At 43.1% G+C, this 18746-nt stretch overlaps 1 protein-coding gene across 1 annotated transcript in view; it reads left to right on the top strand.

Moving 5' to 3' along the window:
- gmps (guanine monophosphate synthase) overlaps positions 1 to 18746 on the top strand; it is a 60974-nt gene that overhangs the window by 36855 nt on the left and 5373 nt on the right. The window contains exons 8-14 of the mRNA XM_061925899.1: positions 1120 to 1271; positions 1345 to 1518; positions 3122 to 3227; positions 6004 to 6119; positions 10402 to 10527; positions 17133 to 17248; positions 17356 to 17486. Coding sequence (XP_061781883.1) covers positions 1120 to 1271; positions 1345 to 1518; positions 3122 to 3227; positions 6004 to 6119; positions 10402 to 10527; positions 17133 to 17248; positions 17356 to 17486 — 921 coding nt within the window. The remainder of the gene's footprint in view (positions 1 to 1119; positions 1272 to 1344; positions 1519 to 3121; positions 3228 to 6003; positions 6120 to 10401; positions 10528 to 17132; positions 17249 to 17355; positions 17487 to 18746) is intronic.

The raw sequence follows: 18746 nt of genomic DNA, 5'->3' as shown, positions 1-18746 counted from the left end.
AGGCCTACCTCCTCTCCAGGTCGAGCCCTTTTCGGCCGTTGAAAATATTTTTCTATACTCATCTGTGTGAAGGAGTGAACATCCAACATTAGAATTTATTACTAACGAGCTCTATGTACAGTGCCGTCTAACCTTAAGCGGCAGAAGCTCAACACATGCAGGGTTCAACGTTAAGGTTTTTTTCTACTTGCCCGACTTCTCAAATCTACTTGCCCCAATATTTTTACTTGTCCTTCCTAGGTTTTTTTCTGGCTGTGAAGTGCTCATGGCTTATATCTTACTAAAATTCTTCCCGTTGACTATTTACAACACTACACAGTATTTATTATTATTATTATTATCTATAATTACATTTAAATGGCATTGCATACATGTAAAATTAAATGCTATTTCACATTATTTGACCAGTAGCAGTTACACTCATCTGAACAGGTCAGCCACCTGTTTAAAGCCCGATCACAGTTGAAATCTTGAAATGAATGGTCTTTATTGGCCAAAACATTAACCTGGACAACATTTTAACAGCTGGTTGGCTCAGATTTTATTCTTTTCTTTACATGCTGCAGTGGACAGTGGACAATTTAGCTTCAGTCCATGTGTGTTTATTGACAACAGGGTTATAACCTGGACACGTTAGCTCGTCGGTAGGGTAACAGTTGACTGTTACTACGTGCGTCTCCCCCGGCCCACGGCGGTGTTAATGAAGCAGCGGATTAACGTTAAATATATGACGAGCCGCGAGCGATGCTGCTATAACATATCTACCTAGAACCTATATTACCCTCGTATTTTGATCCCATTTCGTCCGTCCCTCTTCTTCTTCTTCTTCTTCTGGCCCACCAGGTGAATTAAGTGCTATTGGCGGAGTTACCGCCACCTACTGCACCGAAGTTGTAACTACAAGCAACATTCACAGACAGTCCCATTGCTTTTATGAGCGGTCGAGCGAGTCAAAAGCCGAAAAATCAATTTGTGGCGGACGTAATTCTTTCATGGCGGGCCGCCACAAATAAATGAATGTGTGGGAAACACTGGTATCAGAAGTGAAAAGGTTTCATTTTGGGCTATTATAAGTACTCCCTAAGCAAGTCTGTTTCCTTGTTCTCTGAATATGTTCAGTGGTGAACGCCTCACACACCTTCTACAACGGAACAACAACGCTTCCCATCTCGGATGAAGACCGAACGCCCAGGAAACGCATCAGTAAGACCTTGAATATGACCACCAACCCTGAGGAGAAGAGGAAAATAATTGGAGATACATTTGTGAAGGTAAGGTAGTTTATCTAATTTCCTGCTTGGTAACTTCCAAACATCACACCTGGTGCATGCTGTCACTTCACAGGTGGCCAACGAAGTCATAGGAGAAATGAATCTGAAACCCGAGGAGGTTCTTTTGGCTCAGGGGACTCTGAGACCCGACCTCATCGAGAGCGCCTCCCACCTCGCCAGCGGCAAGGCGGAAGTCATCAAGACGCACCACAACGACACCGAGCTCATCCGCAAACTCCGAGATGAGGTACCTCACGTTTAGGATACATCTAGGACAGGGGTCGGCAACCCGCGGCTCTAGAGCCGCATGCGGCTCTTTAGCGCCGCCCTAGTGGCTCTGTGGAGCTTTTTCAAAAAATGTATGAAAAATGGAAAAAGATGAGGGGAAAAAAATATATTTTTGTTTTAATATAGTTTCTGTAGGAGGACAAACATGACACAAACCTCCCTAATTGTTGCAAAGCACACTGTTTAAATTAAACATGCTTCACTGATTCGAGTATTTGGCGAGCGCCATTTTGTCCTACTACCGTATTTTCCGCACCATAAGGCGCCCTGGGTTATAAGCCGTGCCTTCAATGAACGGCATATTTCAAAACTTTGTCCACCTATAAGCCGCCCCGTGTTATAAGCCGCATCTAACTGCGCTAAAGGAATGTCAAAAAAACAGTCAGGTCAGTCAAACTTTAATATATTAAAAACCAGCGTGATGTGGGCGCGCACGGAGTCGTATATCAACATGGACGGAGCTGCGTGAAAAAAGCCACCCGGCCTCTTCGCGTAAATTTACCTTAACCACTCGCTCATCTTTTCTTCATCCATCCCTTCGAGTTAGCTTTTATGATGACGCCGGCTGGAAAGGTCTCTTTTGGCAAGGTCTTCCTTTTGAATATCACCATGGGTGGAAGTTTCTGGCCATTAGCATGGCAAGCTAGAACCACAGTGAAGGATGACTTCTCATTCCCTGTGGTGCGAATATTCACCGTACGTGCTCCCGTTGTATCCACAGTGCGGTTCACAGGAATATCAAAAGTCAGTGGAACCTCGTCCATGTTGATAATGTTCTCTGGCCGGATCTTTTTTTCAGCTATGTTGTTTTTACAATATGCACGGAAAGTAGCCAGCTTTTCTTGAAAGTCTTTAGGCAGTTGCTGTGAAATAGTAGTCCGTGTGCGGATGGAGAGATTGCGTCTTTTCATGAACCGGATCCCTGTCGCTTAGTAGGAGCCATTTTGTGGTCTTTACAGATGTAAACACACAAAGGAAATGAAACGTACGGTATATCCGCGCCCTTCTTCTTCTACGCGGGCGGGTGGTTGCTTACAGTAGAAGAAGAAGCGCTTCCTGTTCTATGGGGGCGGGTGCTTACCTTGGCGGTTGCTTGCGTAGAAGAAGAAGCACTTCCTCTTCTACGGGGAAAAAAGATGGCGGCTGTTTACCGTAGTTGCGAGACCGAAACTTTATGAAAATGAATCTTAATATTAATCCATATATAAAGCGCACCGGGTTATAAGGCGCACTGTCAGCTTTTGAGAAAATTTGTGGTTTTTAGGTGCGCCTTATAGTGCGGAAAATACGGTAAGTGTTTGACCAAAACACTTGCATTATACTCCATATTTGCTTTCACTGTGCATACGCAGATATTTATGCAAAAGCATCAACATAGAAAAATGTAAAGATTTATTTTCCACGGACCTTTTCTCTCTCTGTGGTCCTGAAGGAGAGGGAACACATTCTTTCTCAAACGACTTTGTCTTTTGCTCAGCTTTTTATAGAAGTGCCTACCTCTGCAAGAGCCAAGCATATACATGATTGTTCCAATCCTGATCGTATGCTTTGTGATCCTTCAGGGGAAAGTCATCGAACCGTTGAAAGATTTCCATAAAGATGAGGTGAGAGCGCTTGGGAGGGAGTTGGGCCTGCCAGAGGAGATCGTCTCACGACATCCTTTCCCTGGCAAGTACACACACACACGCTACTGTATGTTTTGACAAATATTTATGCAAGTATTATATCGCCTGAAGCAGGGGTGTCCAAACAGTTTGCACTGAGGACAGCACACTGAAATATGAAAACATGCGGGGGGGCATATTGATATTTTTCATAATCAAAACCAGTACAATACATAGATTTTTTTTGCCCTTTGGATCCCCACTCAAGTTTGGTCCAAGGGACCCGGAAGTGTCTGTCATGGAAATGTTAAAAATATTAATAACATTTTTTCTGTTCAGTGCTTAAATCTATCAATCTATTAGATCAACATTAGGTCTGTCAATATTATTATTGTTACATATATATATATATATATATATATATATATATATATATATACCATCCATCCATCTTCTTCCGCTTATCCGAGGTCGGGTCGCGGGGGCAGCAGCCTAAGCAGGGAAGCCCAGACTTCCCTCTCCCCAGCCACTTGGTCCAGCTCCTCCCGGGGGATCCCGAGGCGTTCCCAGGCCAGCCGGGAGAGATAGTCTTCCCAGCGTGTCCTGGGTCTTCCCCGTGGCCTCCTACCGGTCGGACGTGCCCGAAACACCTTCCTAGGGAGGCGTTCGGGTGGCATCCTGACCAGATGCCCGAACCACCTCATCTGGCTCCTCTCCATGTGGAGGAGCAGCGGCTTTACTTTGAGCTCCCCCCGAATGACAGAGCTTCTCACCCTATCTCTAAGGGAGAGCCCCGCCACTCGGCGGAGGAAACTCATTTGGGCCGCTTGTACCCGTGATCTTGTCCTTTCGGTCATGACCCAAAGCTCATGACCATAGGTGAGGATGGGAACGTAGATCGACCGGTAAATCGAGAGCTTTGCCTTCCGGCTCAGCTCCTTCTTCACCACAACGGATCGATACAGCGTCCGCATTACTGAAGACGCCGCACCGATCTGCCTGTCGATCTCACGATCCACTCTTCCCCCACTCGTGAACAAGACTCCGAGGTACTTGAACTCCTCCACTTGGGGCAAGATCTCCTCCCCCAACCCGGAGATGGCACTCCACCCTTTTCCGGGAGAGAACCATGGACTCGGACTTGGAGGTGCTGATTCCCATCCCAGTCGCTTCACACTCGGCTGCGAACCGATCCAGTGAGAGCTGAAGATCTTGGCCGGAGGAAGCCATCAGGACCACATCATCTGCAAATAGCAGTGACCTAATCCTGCAGCCACCAAACCAGATCCCCTCAACGCCTTGACTGCGCCTAGAAATTCTGTCCATAAAGGTTATGAACAGAATCGGTGACAAAGGGCAGCCTTGGCGGAGTCCAACCCTCACTGGAAACGTGTCCGACTTACTGCCGGCAATGCGGACCAAGCTCTGGCACTGATCATACAGGGAGCGAACTGCCACAATAAGACAGTCCGTTACCCCAAACTCTCTGAGCACTCCCCACAGGACTTCCCGGGGTACACGGTCGAATGCCTTCTCCAAGTCCACAAAGCACATGTAGACTGGTTGGGCAAACTCCCATGCACCCTCAAGGACCCTGCCGAGAGTATAGAGCTGGTCCACAGTTCCACGACCAGGACGAAAACCACACTGTTCCTCCTGAATCCGAGGTTTGACTATCCGGCGTAGCCTCCTCTCCAGTACACCTGAATAGACCTTACCGGGAAGGCTGAGGAGTGTGATCCCACGATAGTTGGAACACACCCTCCGGTTCCCCTTCTTAAAGAGAGGAACCACCACCCCGGTATATGTGTACCGGTGTGTGTGTGTGTGTATATATATATATATATATATATATATATATATATATATATATATATATATATATATATAAATGATAAATGGGTTGTACTTGTATAGCGCTTTTCTACCTTCAAGGTACTCAAAGCGCTTTGACACTACTTCCACATTTACCCATTCACACACTGATGGAGGGAGCTGCCATGCAAGGCGCTAACCAGCACCCATCAGGAGCAAGGGTGAAGTGTCTTGCTCAGGACACAACAGACATGACGAGGTTGGTACTAGGTGGGGATTGAACCAGGGACCCTCGGGTCGCGCACGGCCATTCTTCCACTGCGCCACGCATTTTAAATTGTATTTATATATTTTATTTATTTATATATAAAAAAATATATTTATTTATATTAAAATATATATATATTTTAAATTGTATTTATATATTTTATTTATTTATATATAAAAAAATATATTTATTTATTTATATATATATATATATATGTATATACATAAATAAATATATTTTATTTATATATATATATATATATATATATTATATTTTTTTTATGTTTTATGCCCTTTTGTTATGTTTTTTATGTCAAAAACATGAAATGTGCAATTCCCCCCCCTCACAAGAAATTCAATGAGGAATATTTTAAGTGAAATAATTGGAGTCTTATATAGGTCAATTAATAACACCTCTGATTTTAATTCATTAAATAATGTCAAGTTAACCTTCAGTTTCGATGCAACTTCGGGGGACAAAAGCATAAGAGACGGGCGACCGTTTTAGAGACTGCTTTGACCTTTTTAAGATAGCTTGCTTGGTTCTCTCACAGTGCTGGTGTTCCTATCGTTTGTACTTACTCCTGTTTTGTAGATCAAATTGTTAAACGTCACTTCTAGTAACCTCTCGTGGCCTCAGAAACCAAAGAATCTGGAAGGATTCTCCCCTCCCAAAAGGGGGAGTCTTAATATGAGTGTTGGAGTAAGTTTTTTGTGAGCTACTGTGTGACGTGTTTCTGGCACATTTGTACCCGTAGGTCCTGGTCTGTCCATCAGAGTCATTTGTGCCGAGGAGCCGTACATCTGCAAAGACTTTGCTGAAACTAATAATATCCTCAAGATCATCACAGACTTCTCTGCAAGCGTCAAGAAGGTCAGAGCATTTCAGATGGTGTCAGAATATATTGAACCACTTCAGCTGAGTTCTATGAAAATGATTCGCTGCAATTCATGCACATCGTTATTTGTAACACAGAAAAATATATAAATATAATCTATCTCTCTCAACCTAGGGCTGGGCCAATTGGCTGCAAACTGTATCACCATATAAGTGTTTTATATTGGTCGATGTCGATAATTTTTGATATTTTTTATGGCGGATGGAAAAATAAAGAGCAAGAGAAAAATATATTGACTGTAAACATTTTTATTTGAAATGTAACTTCCTCTGAAAATAATCCCTCAGCTATCAAGGCAGAAAGGAAATGTCAACACAAGCAGGGAAAACAAACAATGTCAACAAAATAGTAAAATCACATTGAACATTTAACAATAAGCCATACCTGCCAACTACTCCGGTTTTCCCGTAATTAGTACGGTTTTCATCAACCTATTCCGGGTTACGGTTGCAGTGATAAAAAGTACGGTTTTTCATTAATTAAAAATATATATTTAAAAAAAAGTTTTATTCACGAAATCGCGTAACAACAATGACACTGCTTCCCGTAACTTCCTATCGAGCCATTCCGAACGCCATGCGCGAGGCTATTTATAGCACCGCTGCCAAGCACGAGGCACCAGTTGTATGGCGTCACATTAGTGCCAAAAATCCGAGCGCATAAAAACTGTTATCGCACGCTGATTCTCCACTTCGTGCGCGCGCGTGGTGCCTTTTAGCGCGCGCGTGGTACCTTTTAGCGCGCGCGCGGTGCCTTTCTGCGCGCTCTCTGTGTACTCCTGGCATCTCTCCTCGCGCTGTCATGTTTTTTTTTGGCACTTTGGGGGCGGGTATGCTTAGACGGCCTCTTCTTTCTGATTGGTCAGGCGAAAAACGCTGAAAAATGCTCAGAGCCAATCAGAAGTATAGCAAGGCGGGTCATCGTCAATATGTATCAAGATTTACGGAGGAAGAAGTGGATAAAAAAATGTTGCGCGCTGATGGTTATTTCATACCACATAAACACAATACAGGGTAATACAAAATGTGACCCAAATAAATAATAAGACAACAAACACCATAATCACATCTTTCAGCCAGAACTGGTCCACCAGCAATAACATTATTTTATATTTTCACTTCTTCTTGAACATTTGTTTTCTAATTTATGGTATTTCTTTTGATTCAGCCATAAAATTAATGAAATAATCTTTGAATTTTGTTTTTAAAATGTTAAAAATAGCTTTTAATAATGTATTCTGAAACAGTTTAAAATAATCAGAGAACTGACTAACACTGACCCTACACAACTATGTTGCACAATTTAGTCTTTTTTTTTTTTTAAAGCGAAAGAGGTCATTTCAACAGGTACAGCATCCTATGTCATATCTACATGTAATAAGATTTGTAACAAGGCAAACCGTTTGTAAATTGGTCGAAAATCTAGCAAGTTATGGTAATTTAAGTAGTACATGTACCATTGACATCAATGTAATGATTGAGGCTAGATGTCCGAGGTAAGATGGCTACAACGTTGCTACACTGGAGAATGATTGGTCATATGAAAAATGCTCACAGCCAATCAGAAAGAAGGGGCCGTCTAAGCATACCCGCCCCCAAAGTGCCAAAAAGAAACATGACAGCGCGAGGAGAGATGCCAGGAGTACACAGAGAGCGTGCAGAAAGGCGTCGCGCGCACCGCAGAAAGGCACCGCGCGCGCGCAGAAAGGAACCACGCGCGCGCAAAATGGTGTCGCGCGCGCACGAAGTGGAGAATCAGCGCGCGATAACAGTTTTTATGCGCTCGGATTTTTGGCACTAATGTGACGCCATACAGTTGCCATTGTTTCCAAACGAGCGAACGATCATGGAATCAGCCGGAGAAAAATCGCAAACGAGTCTTAAACCGAAAAGAAAACTGCAGTCATTCCGTGAAGAATATTCAAAAGCCTATCCGGGAATAATTATCCGTTCCAAAAAGGGTGAAAACTACGCGAAGACAAGATTTTTCGATCGGACACGGAGGAATTAGCGACGTAAAAGACCACGTTGGGACAAAAAAACACAAGTCTAATGCCGTTGCTAGCGATACAAGTGGAAAACTTTCAACGTTTTTCGTCGCCCAAACAGTGATGGTTTTAGCAACATTTTAACCTGTCTGAATGCTAATAATCATTTTGCGTCGGGGGGCGAACCCTGAACCCCCCACCAAGACTTTGTCCTGGACCTACCGGGGCCTGCGGCCCCTGGACCCTGGCTACTAGGTTTTTCTGATTTCAAAAGTTGGCAGGTACCGTATGATAAGCTCTTAAAATAAGGAATATGTAAGAAATGCTTCATAAAGTGTAAGTAAATTGTGAAAATGTAAACGTAGAGAAACCTGAGAACTATTTTCTGCAGGTTTAGTGCTAGGAAATAACATCTGTGTAACATTAATTTGCCCTGTTATTCTTATTTAACTATGGAAAGGATTATTTTGGTTTAACAGTAATTATTTAATATTATTATATCAGTTGATATCGATAAATATTGACATTTTTATGACCCATGAATAATGAGCAGAAGAATATTTTATTTGAAATGTAACTTCTTGTGATTATAATCCCTCAGCTATCAAGGCAGAAAGGAAATGTCAACACAAGCATGGAAAACACTCAAACAATGTCAACAAAATAGTAAAATCACATCGAACACTGAACAATAAGCTCTTAAAATAAGGAATGTGTAAGAAATGCTTCATAAAGTGTAAGAAAATAGTGCAAAGTGTGAAAATGTAAACATAGAGAAACCTGAGAACTATTTTCTGCAGGTTTAGTGGCAGGAAGTTACAGCTGTGCTCTAAATGGTGAGCACGGCTAAAGTGGTGTGGTATTAACACATTGGTCTGACTACGGTCCCTTTTGAAAAAATCCAAAAACAGACTTTTCCTCTTAACCACAATTTCTTCATTTTAACTTTCTCTTCTCACTCAATGCAAAGAATCAACCAAACTTGTTAGTTGATACTGTCTCCTGATTGGCTGTTAGCGTGTCACTCCCACTGATCAATTGATTAATTGATTGAAACTTTTATTAGTAGATTGCACAGTACAGTACATATTCCGTACAATTGACCACTAAATGGTAACACCCCAAAAAGTTTTTCAACTTGTTTAAGTCGGGGTCCACTTAAATTGATTCATGATACAGATATATACTATCATCATAATACAGTCATCACACAAGATAATCATCAGAGTATATACATTGAATTATTTACATTATTTACAATCCGGGGTGGGGGGTTAGGTTTGGTTGATATCAACACTTCAGTCATCAACAATTGCATCATCAGAGAAATGGACATTGGAACAGTGTAGGACTGACTTGGTAGGATATGTACAACAAGTAGTAGACATAGAGATCAGAAAGCATAAGAATAAGTATCTACCTTAGATTCATTACAATCCGGGGAGGTGGGATGTGGAAGGTGGAGGGTGTTAGTTTAGGGTTGAAGTTGCCTGGAGGTGTTGTTTTAGTGCGGTTTTGAAGGAGGATAGAGATGCTCTTTCTTTTACACCTGTTGGGAGTGCATTCTATATTGATGTGGCATAGAAAGAGAATGAGTTAAGACCTTTGTTAGATGGGAATCTGGGTTTAATGTGGTTAGTGGAGCTCCCCCTGGTGTTGTGGTTATGGCGGTCATTTACGTTAAGGAAGTAGTTTGACATGTACTTCGGTATCAGGGAGGTGTAGCGGATTTTATAGACCAGGCTCAGTGCAAGTTGTTTTACTCTGTCCTCCACCCTGAGCCAGCCCACTTTGGAGAAGTGGGTAGGAGTGAGGTGGAGGTCTAGAAGTAATCTGACTAGCTTGTTCTGGGATGTTTGGAGTCTAGATTTGAGGGTTTTGGAGGTGCTAGGGTGCCAGGAGGTGCATGCCACATCGAAAAAGGGTTGAATGAGAGTTCCCGCTAGAATCTTCATGGTGCTTTTGTTGACCAGAGAGGAGATTCTGTAGAGAAATCTCGTTCGTTGGATGATCACTTCCTGTGTTGCTGGGTTACCAGACAGCGGGTGTCTTTGTTCATGCAACCAACCTTGCGTCCAGCAAAGAAGAGAAATAAATGATCAAACGTTTTATTATAAGTCATTTTTCATTTATATCGATTACGAGTCTATAGCGATACAAATTGATATCGTTTTATCCCCCACCTCTAGTTTCATCTCTGTTGATTTAGGGCTGAATGATCAATACGACTGATTTCTGTGATGTTGACAATTTGTGTGTCTGCTTTCTAGCCGCATGCCTTGCTGCAGAGAGTCAAGTCCTGTATATCGGACGAGGAGGAAGAGAAGCTCATGCAGATCACCAGCCTTCATTCACTCAATGCCTTCCTGCTGCCCATCAAAACTGTTGGTGTCCAGGTGAGACTCTTTGTCCTTCTTGTGTTGACGTCTCGTGTTGCTCGGGGGTTGTGCCTCCATTCTTTGACGAGGCATGCGACCATCAATGTCAAGTTCAAAGAACTATTTACAGTGGGGCAAAACAGTATTTAGTCAGCCACCAATTGTGCAAGTTCTCCCACTTGAAAAGATGAGAGAGGCCTGTCATTTTCATCATAGGTATTAGTGTTGTTCCGATACCGATATTTTGGTACCGGTACCAAAAGTATTTCGGTACTTTTCTAAATAAAGGGGATCACAAAAAATGTCATTATTAGCTTTTAACAAAAAATCTAAGGGTACCGGTACATGAAACATATGTTTATTATTGCAAGTTTGTCCTTAAATAAAATAGTGAACATACTAGACAACTTGTCTTTTAGTAGTAAGTAAACAAACAAAGACTCCTAATTAGTCTATGCAGTAACATATTGTGTCATTTATACACCTATTATTTTATACACATTATGAGGGACAAAGTGTAAAAAATAATTATTAATTACTTGTTCATTTACTGTTAATATCTGCTTATTTTCAGTTTCAACATGTTCTATCTACACTTCTGTTAAAATGTAATAATACCGTATTTTCCGCCCCATAAGCCGCCCTGGGTTATAAGCCGCGCCTTCAATGAACGGCATATTTCAAAACTTTGTCCACCTATAAGCCGCCCCGTGTTGTAAGCCGCATCTAACTGCGCTAAAGGAATGTCAAAAAAACAGTCAGATAGGTCAGTCAAACTTTAATAATATATTAAAAACCAGCGTGATGTGGGCGCGCATGGAGTCGTATATCAACATGGACAGAGCTGCGTGAAAAAAGCCACCCGGCCTCTTCGCGTAAACTTACCTTAACCACTCACTCATCTTTTCTTCATCCATCCATCCCTTCGAGTTAGCTTTTATGATGACGCCGGCTGGAAAGGTCTCTTTTGGCAAGGTCTTCCTTTTGAATATCACCATGGGTGGAAGTTTCTGGCCATTAGCATGGCAAGCTAGAACCACAGTGAAGGATGACTTCTCATTCCCTGTGGTGCGAATATTCACCGTACGTGCTCCCGTTGTATCCACAGTGCGGTTCACAGGAATATCAAAAGTCAGTGGAACCTCGTCCATGTTGATAATGTTCTCTGGCCGGATCTTTTTTTCAGCTATCTTGTTTTTACAATATGCACGGAAAGTAGCCAGCTTTTCTTGAAAGTCTTTAGGCAGTTGCTGTGAAATAGTAGTCCGTGTGCGGATGGAGAGATTGCGTCTTTTCATGAACCGGAAACCTGTCGCTTAGTAGGAGCCATTTTGTGGTCTTTACAGATGTAAACACACAAAGGAAATGAAACGTAATATCCGCGCGCTTCTTCTTCTTCTTCTACGCGGGCGGGTGGTTGCTTACAGTAGAAGAAGCGCTTCCTGTTCTATGGGGGCGGGTGCTTACCTTGGCGGTTGCTTGCGTAGAAGAAGAAGCACTTCCTCTTCTACGGGGAAAAAAGATGGCGGCTGTTTACCGTAGTTGCGAGACCGAAACTTTATGAAAATGAATCTTAATATTAATCCATATATAAAGCGCACCGGGTTATAAGCCGCACTGTCAGCTTTTGAGTAAATTTGTGGTTTTTAGGTGCGGCTAATAGTGCGGAAAATACGGTAAGTTATTCTTCTCTTCTTTGATACTTTACATTAGTTTTGGATGATACCACACATTTAGGTATCGATCTGATACCAAGTAGTTACAGGATCATACATTAGTCATATTCAAAGTCCTCGTGTCCAGTGACGTATTTACTGAGTTTATAAACATAATATAAATTAAAAAAAAAAAACCAATGAAGATTTTGTGATGCTAAAAAATATCAATATAATCATAGTAGTATCGACTAGATAGCTCCTGTACTTGGTATCATTACAGTGGATGTTAGGTGTAGATCCACCAATGGTGTTTGTTTATATTGTAGCATCCCGGAAGAGTTGGTGCTGCAGGGAATTCTGGGAATTTGTTCTGTAGTGTTTATGTTGTGTTGCGGTGCAAATATTCTCCCAAAATGTTGTTTAGTGTGGTTTCACTACATGGCACAGGTTTATGACAGTGCTGTTTAGTGTGGTTTCACTACATGGCACAGGTTTATGACAGTGTTGTTTAGTGTGGTTTCACTACATGGCACAGGTTTATGACAGTGCTGTTTAGTGTGGTTTCACTACATGGCACAGGTTTATGACAGTGTTGTTTAGTGTGGTTTCACTACATGGCACAGGTTTATGACAGTGTTGTTTAGTGTGGTTTCACTACATGGCACAGGTTTATGACAGTGTTGTTTAGTGTGGTTTCACTACATGGCACAGGTTTATGACAGTGTTGTTTAGTGTGGTTTCACTACATGGCACAGGTTTATGACAGTGTTGTTTAGTGTGGTTTCACTACATGGCACAGGTTTATGACAGTGTTGTTTAGTGTGGTTTCACTACATGGCACAGGTTTATGACAGTGTTGTTTAGTGTGGTTTCACTACATGGCACAGGTTTATGACAGTGTTGTTTAGTGTGGTTTCACTACATGGCACAGGTTTATGGCACAGGTTTATGACCCGCCCGCACCCGCCCGTTGTTATATATCTAATATAGACGATGCACGGCATTAGTGAGGTTATAAAGCTTTTGCCTGTTAAAGAAAGGAGACTGATCCAATGCAGTACAGACATTCGCGTGCCACGCTGTCACGACCCAGATGCACACCAGTGCGCAATCATATGGGAGCCGCGCTGAGCGCACCTCCAAGCGCGTCTCGCTGCCGGCGACGGCCGGGTATGGGCCCGACGCTCCAGCGCCATCCATTTTCAGGGCTAGTTGATTCGGCAGGTGGGTTGTTACACACTCCTTAGCGGGTTCCAACTTCCATGGCCACCGTCCTGCTGTCTATATCAACCAGGGTGAGCCCCACCCCTTTCGTGAGCGCATTGCGCGCGGAGTGACCCCTGTTACGAGCCCCCGGCTACGGGGGTGGCGGGCAGGTAAGCTGCTTACCTGCTGCGCGTGACGCCGGCCGCGGCGAAGGCGGACGAGGCGGGGTGTCTGTGCGGTGGGCGCGGTGGTGACCCTGGACGTGCGTCGGGCCCTTCTCGCGGATCGCCTCAGCTACGGCTCCCGGTGGGGCCCTCTCGGGGGAAGGGGCCTCGGTCCCGGACCCCGGCGAGGCGTCCCTTCTCCGCTCCGTAAAAGTGTCCATCTCTTTTCTTTTTTTTTTTCTTCTGTTGTGGCATATGCTGCAGGTGCCTGCTCGTTTTTCGTATGTGGGTAACAACATTTAACTATGTATATATATTTCCCAATTGGTTTAACTGCCACCCGCCTGAATCTATTTAAAATCTAATTTTTTTTAATTTCATCCGCCCGATCCGCGGATAATCCGCGGACTCCGCGGTTGTGCCCGCAAACCGCGCATCTCTAATATATATATATATATATATATATATATATATATATATATATATATATATACACCGTATTTTCCGCACTATAAGGCGCACCTAAAAACCACAAATTTTCTCAAAAGCTAACAGTGCGCCTTATAACCCGGTGCGCTTTATTACGATTAATTTTCATAAAGTTTCGATCTCGCAACTTCGGTAAACAGCCGCCATCTTTTTTCCCGGTAGAACAGGAAGCGCTTCTTCTTCTACGCAAGCAACCGCCAAGGAAAGCACCCGCCCCCATAGAACAGGAAGCGCTTCACCCGCCCCCATAGAACAGGAAGCGCTTCACCCGCCCCCGGAAGAAGAAGAAAAAACGCGCGGATATCACCGTACGTTTCATTTCCTGTTTACATCTGTAAAGACCACAAAATGGCTCCTACTAAGCGATCCGGTTCATAAAAAGACGCAATCTCTCCATCCGCACACGGATTACTACCGTATTTCACAGCAACTGAACCGCACTGTGGAACGGGAGCACGTACGGTGAATATTCGCACCACAGGGAATGAAGTCATCCTTCACTGTGGTTCTAGCTTGCCATGCTAACTTCCACTCATGATGATATTCAAAAGGAAGACCTTGCCAAAAGAGACCTTTCCAGCCGGCGTCATCATAAAAGCTAACTCGAAAGGATGGATGGATGAAGAAAAGATGAGCGAGTGGTTAAGGGAAGTTTACGCGAAGAGGCTGGGTGGCTTTTTTCACACAGCTCCGAAGGCGAACACACCTTCACTAAGACGGGCAGACAGCCTCGGACGACATACGCCAACATTTGCCAGTGGATCGTAAATGCTTGGGCAGATATTTCGGTCACAACTGTGGTCCGAGCTTTCCGGAAGGCAGGATTCACAGAACAACAGCGACACTGACTCCCGATGACTTCTACGAGACGGAACCGGCCATTTTGGATACCACGCTTGCGCAACTTTTCAATTCGGACACCGAAGACGAAGAATTCGAAGGATTTACGAATGAAGAATAACTTCAGAAGGTGAGCGCTATGTTTATTTTGTGTGTTGTGACATTAACGTTCGAGCAACATTATGTTACTATTGCTCTACACCATTTTGAATTTTACTATGTTTGTGATTGCACATTTGCGTACATTTTGGGACAGAGTTGTTAGAACGCTGGTTTTCAATATATTATTAAAGTTTGACTGAACTATCTGACTGTTTTTTTGACATTCACTTTAGCGCAGCGTTTTTTTGACATTCACTTTAGCGCAGCGTAGGCGCGGCTTATAGTCCGGGGCGGCTTATTGGTGGACAAAATTATGAAATATGTAATTCATAGAAGGTGCGGCTAATAATCCGGTGCGCCTTATAGTGCGGAAAATACGGTATATAAATATATATATATATATATATATACCGTATTTTCCGCACCATAAGGCGCCCTGGGTTATAAGCCGCGCCTTCAATGAACGGCATATTTCAAAACTTTGTCCACCTATAAGCCGCCCCGTGTTGTAAGCCGCATCTAACTGCGCTAAATCGTATATCAACATGGACAGAGCTGCGTGAAAAAAGCCACCCGGCCTCTTCGCGTAAACTTAAACTTACCTTAACCACTCGCTCATCTTTTCTTCATCCATCCCTTCGAGTTAGCTTTTATGATGACGCCGGCTGGAAAGGTCTCTTTTGGCAAGGTCTTCCTTTTGAATATCACCATGGGTGGAAGTTTCTGGCCATTAGCATGGCAAGCTAGAACCACAGTGAAGGATGACTTCTCATTCCCTGTGGTGCGAATATTCACCGTACGTGCTCCCGTTGTATCCACAGTGCGGTTCACAGGAATATCAGTTGCTGTGAAATAGTAATCCGTGTGCGGATGGAGAGATTGCGTCTTTTCATGAACCGGATACCTGTCGCTTAGTAGGAGCCATTTTGTGGTCTTTACAGATGTAAACACACAAAGGAAATGAAACGTAGGGTAATATCCGCGCGCTTTTTCTTCTTCTACGCGGGCGGGTGGTTGCTTACAGTAGAAGAAGAAGCGCTTCCTGTTCTATGGGGGCGGGTGCTTACCTTGGCGGTTGCTTGCGTAGAAGAAGAAGCGCTTCCTGTTCTACCGGGAAAAAAGATGGCGGCTGTTTACCGAAGTTGCGAGACCGAAACTTTATGAAAATGAATCTTAATATTTATCCATATATAAAGCGCACCGGGTTATAAGGCGCACTGTCAGCTTTTGAGAAAATTTGTGGTTTTTAGGTGCGCCTTATAGTGCGGAAAATACGGTATATAAAAGAAATACTTGACGTTCAGTGAATTCTAGCTATATATATATATATATATATATATATATATATATATATATATATATATATATATATATATATATATATATATATAAAATAAATACTTGAATTTCAGTGTTCATTTATTTACACATATACACACACATAACACTCATCTACTCATTGTTGAGTTAAGGGTTGAATTGTCCATCCTTGTTCTATTCTCTGTCACTATTTTTCTAACCATGCTGAACACCCTCTCTGATGATGCATTGCTGTGTGGCACACACAAAAGTGCTTTCATCAAATGCACTAGATGGCAGTATTGTCCTGTTTAAGAGTGTCACAACATTGCTGTTTTACGGCAGACGAACTGCTTTACGGTATACAAAAAAGTGACTGCTGCTGTTGTGTGTTGTTGCCACGCTGGGAGGACGTTAATGAAACTGCCTAACAATAAACCCACATAAGAAACCAAGAACTCGCCCTCCATCATTCTATAGTTATAACGTGATTGGGCAGGTACGCTTTTTTATATTGTGGAGGACCTGAGTCCGCCTGAATTTCGGGAGATTTTCGGGAGAACATTTGTCCCGGGAGGTTTTCGGGAGAGGCGCTGAATTTCGGGAGTCTCCCGGAAAATCCGGGAGGGTTGGCAAGTATGGCTGGGGATGAATTAGTGCTAAAAAATAGTAACCATGGTGACATCCCAAACTTCTCGTACACGGCTCTTTCCTCACTCGTTCGCTCCTCCTTTGTTTCACCGTCACAAGCTATGGAATTTGCATGCATGTTCCATCCATTATATTTTCCTAATCATGAGAAGCTGTGATTGAAATGGAAATGAAAATGTGATTGTCCGACTTGAGCTGCAGTGTTGTCCCACAGGGAGATTGCCGCTCTTACAGTTACGTGTGCGGCGTCACAAGCAAGGAATCTCCTCATTGGGAGTCCCTCATGTTCCTGGCCAGACTCATCCCTCGCATGTGCCATTCCATCAACAGGTAACACACCACTACACCTTTCTTTTGTCGCTTGAACGTTTCAAATGTCCACTGCAGAGGACGCTGCTTCTCAGTAGGGCGATGTAGAGAATATTCTCCTTTTTCAGAGTGGTGTACGTGTTTGGCTCCCACATGAAGGAGCCGCCAACAGACATCACTCCTACCTTCCTGACCACAGGCGTTCTTGGCACGCTCAGGCAGGCCGACTTTGTGGCTCACTCCATCCTCCGAGAGTCTGGTGAGTGTCTGCGCTTCAAATGGCCTCAGTCCGCATTTGACAGGCACTTGTTGCTTTAAATGTATTACCGGTACTCCATCTATTCGTATTTGTGTGTGAATTTCTCTTCTACTCTTATCTAGTATCATTATTTTAGTTTTACTGAGATCCAAAGAGTGTGTTTTTGTCAAAGCCTAACTTTAAATGGCTGTGTAGTGAAAGTGTAGTTCAAGGTTCAAGGTTCAACTTTATTGTCCCCGCGGGGAAATTTGTCTTGGGCACAGTGCATCATTGCTTTCTTAACATACCCAAAAACAACAGAACAAAAACACAAGCACAGACACAACCACAACCATACAACTAACATTTAAACATCAGAACATGGAGCTTGATAGACATAGGTGGCACTTTGATGTAGGCATAAAATCTACAGTATGGAGATAAAGATAAAGTACCAATGTGCATTGCACTAGAGCTCATGGATAAAGTGCTTAGTTCTAAAGTGCTATGTGCTAAAGTGCTGTGTGCTAAAAAGTGCTAACCTATGTATTAAAATTCTATTGCACATTGTTGGTCAGCTTAATGGAGGCTGGGACAAATGATAATTGAAGGCGGTTAAATTTGCATAGTGGGACCCGGAGTCTTCTCCCTGATGGCAGGGTTCCATATTCAGGAAAGAGTGGATGTTGTGAGTTGGAAATAATTTTCTTAGCTTTTTTCCTAACTGCCTGCTCATAGATGCTCTGTATAGGCTCATATTCTTTCCTCCCTACGATTTTCATTGCCGTTTTATGCATGCCGGCCAGTTTGCTTTTTAGCTTAACGGTTAGGTTGCCAAAGCATGAGGTGATCCCGTATCTAATGATTCTCTCTACAATGGCACGGTAGAAAATCATCATGATGTGGCTGCTTACGCCGTACAATCTTAATCTTTGCAAAAAATATAGCCTCTGTTGCAGTCTATTGCACAGTTTGTCAATATGTGTCTTCCAGCAGAGAAGATTATCAATATGAACCCCTAAATATTTATATGAGGATACCTGGGTGATTTCCTGATTTTTGATGACCACTGGCTCATGGTCAGTCACTTTCCTCGGATCCAAAACCATTTCCTGTGTCTTGGTCACATTTAAAATAAGATGGTTAGTGTCACACCACCTAATAAATAGGTCTATCTCGTCTTGGTACACAGAGGGGTCCGTATCCTTGTGTAGAAGGCTTAGGAGCACGGTATTGTCCGCAAATTTCACCATATAATTGTTAGGGTGCACAGTCCTACAA

The sequence above is a fragment of the Nerophis lumbriciformis genome, linkage group LG30, assembly GCF_033978685.3.
Source record: "Nerophis lumbriciformis linkage group LG30, RoL_Nlum_v2.1, whole genome shotgun sequence".
Lineage (NCBI taxonomy): Eukaryota > Metazoa > Chordata > Actinopteri > Syngnathiformes > Syngnathidae > Nerophis > Nerophis lumbriciformis.
Note: the sequence above shows the minus strand (reverse complement) of the source record. Positions and strands in the feature narration are given on the sequence as shown.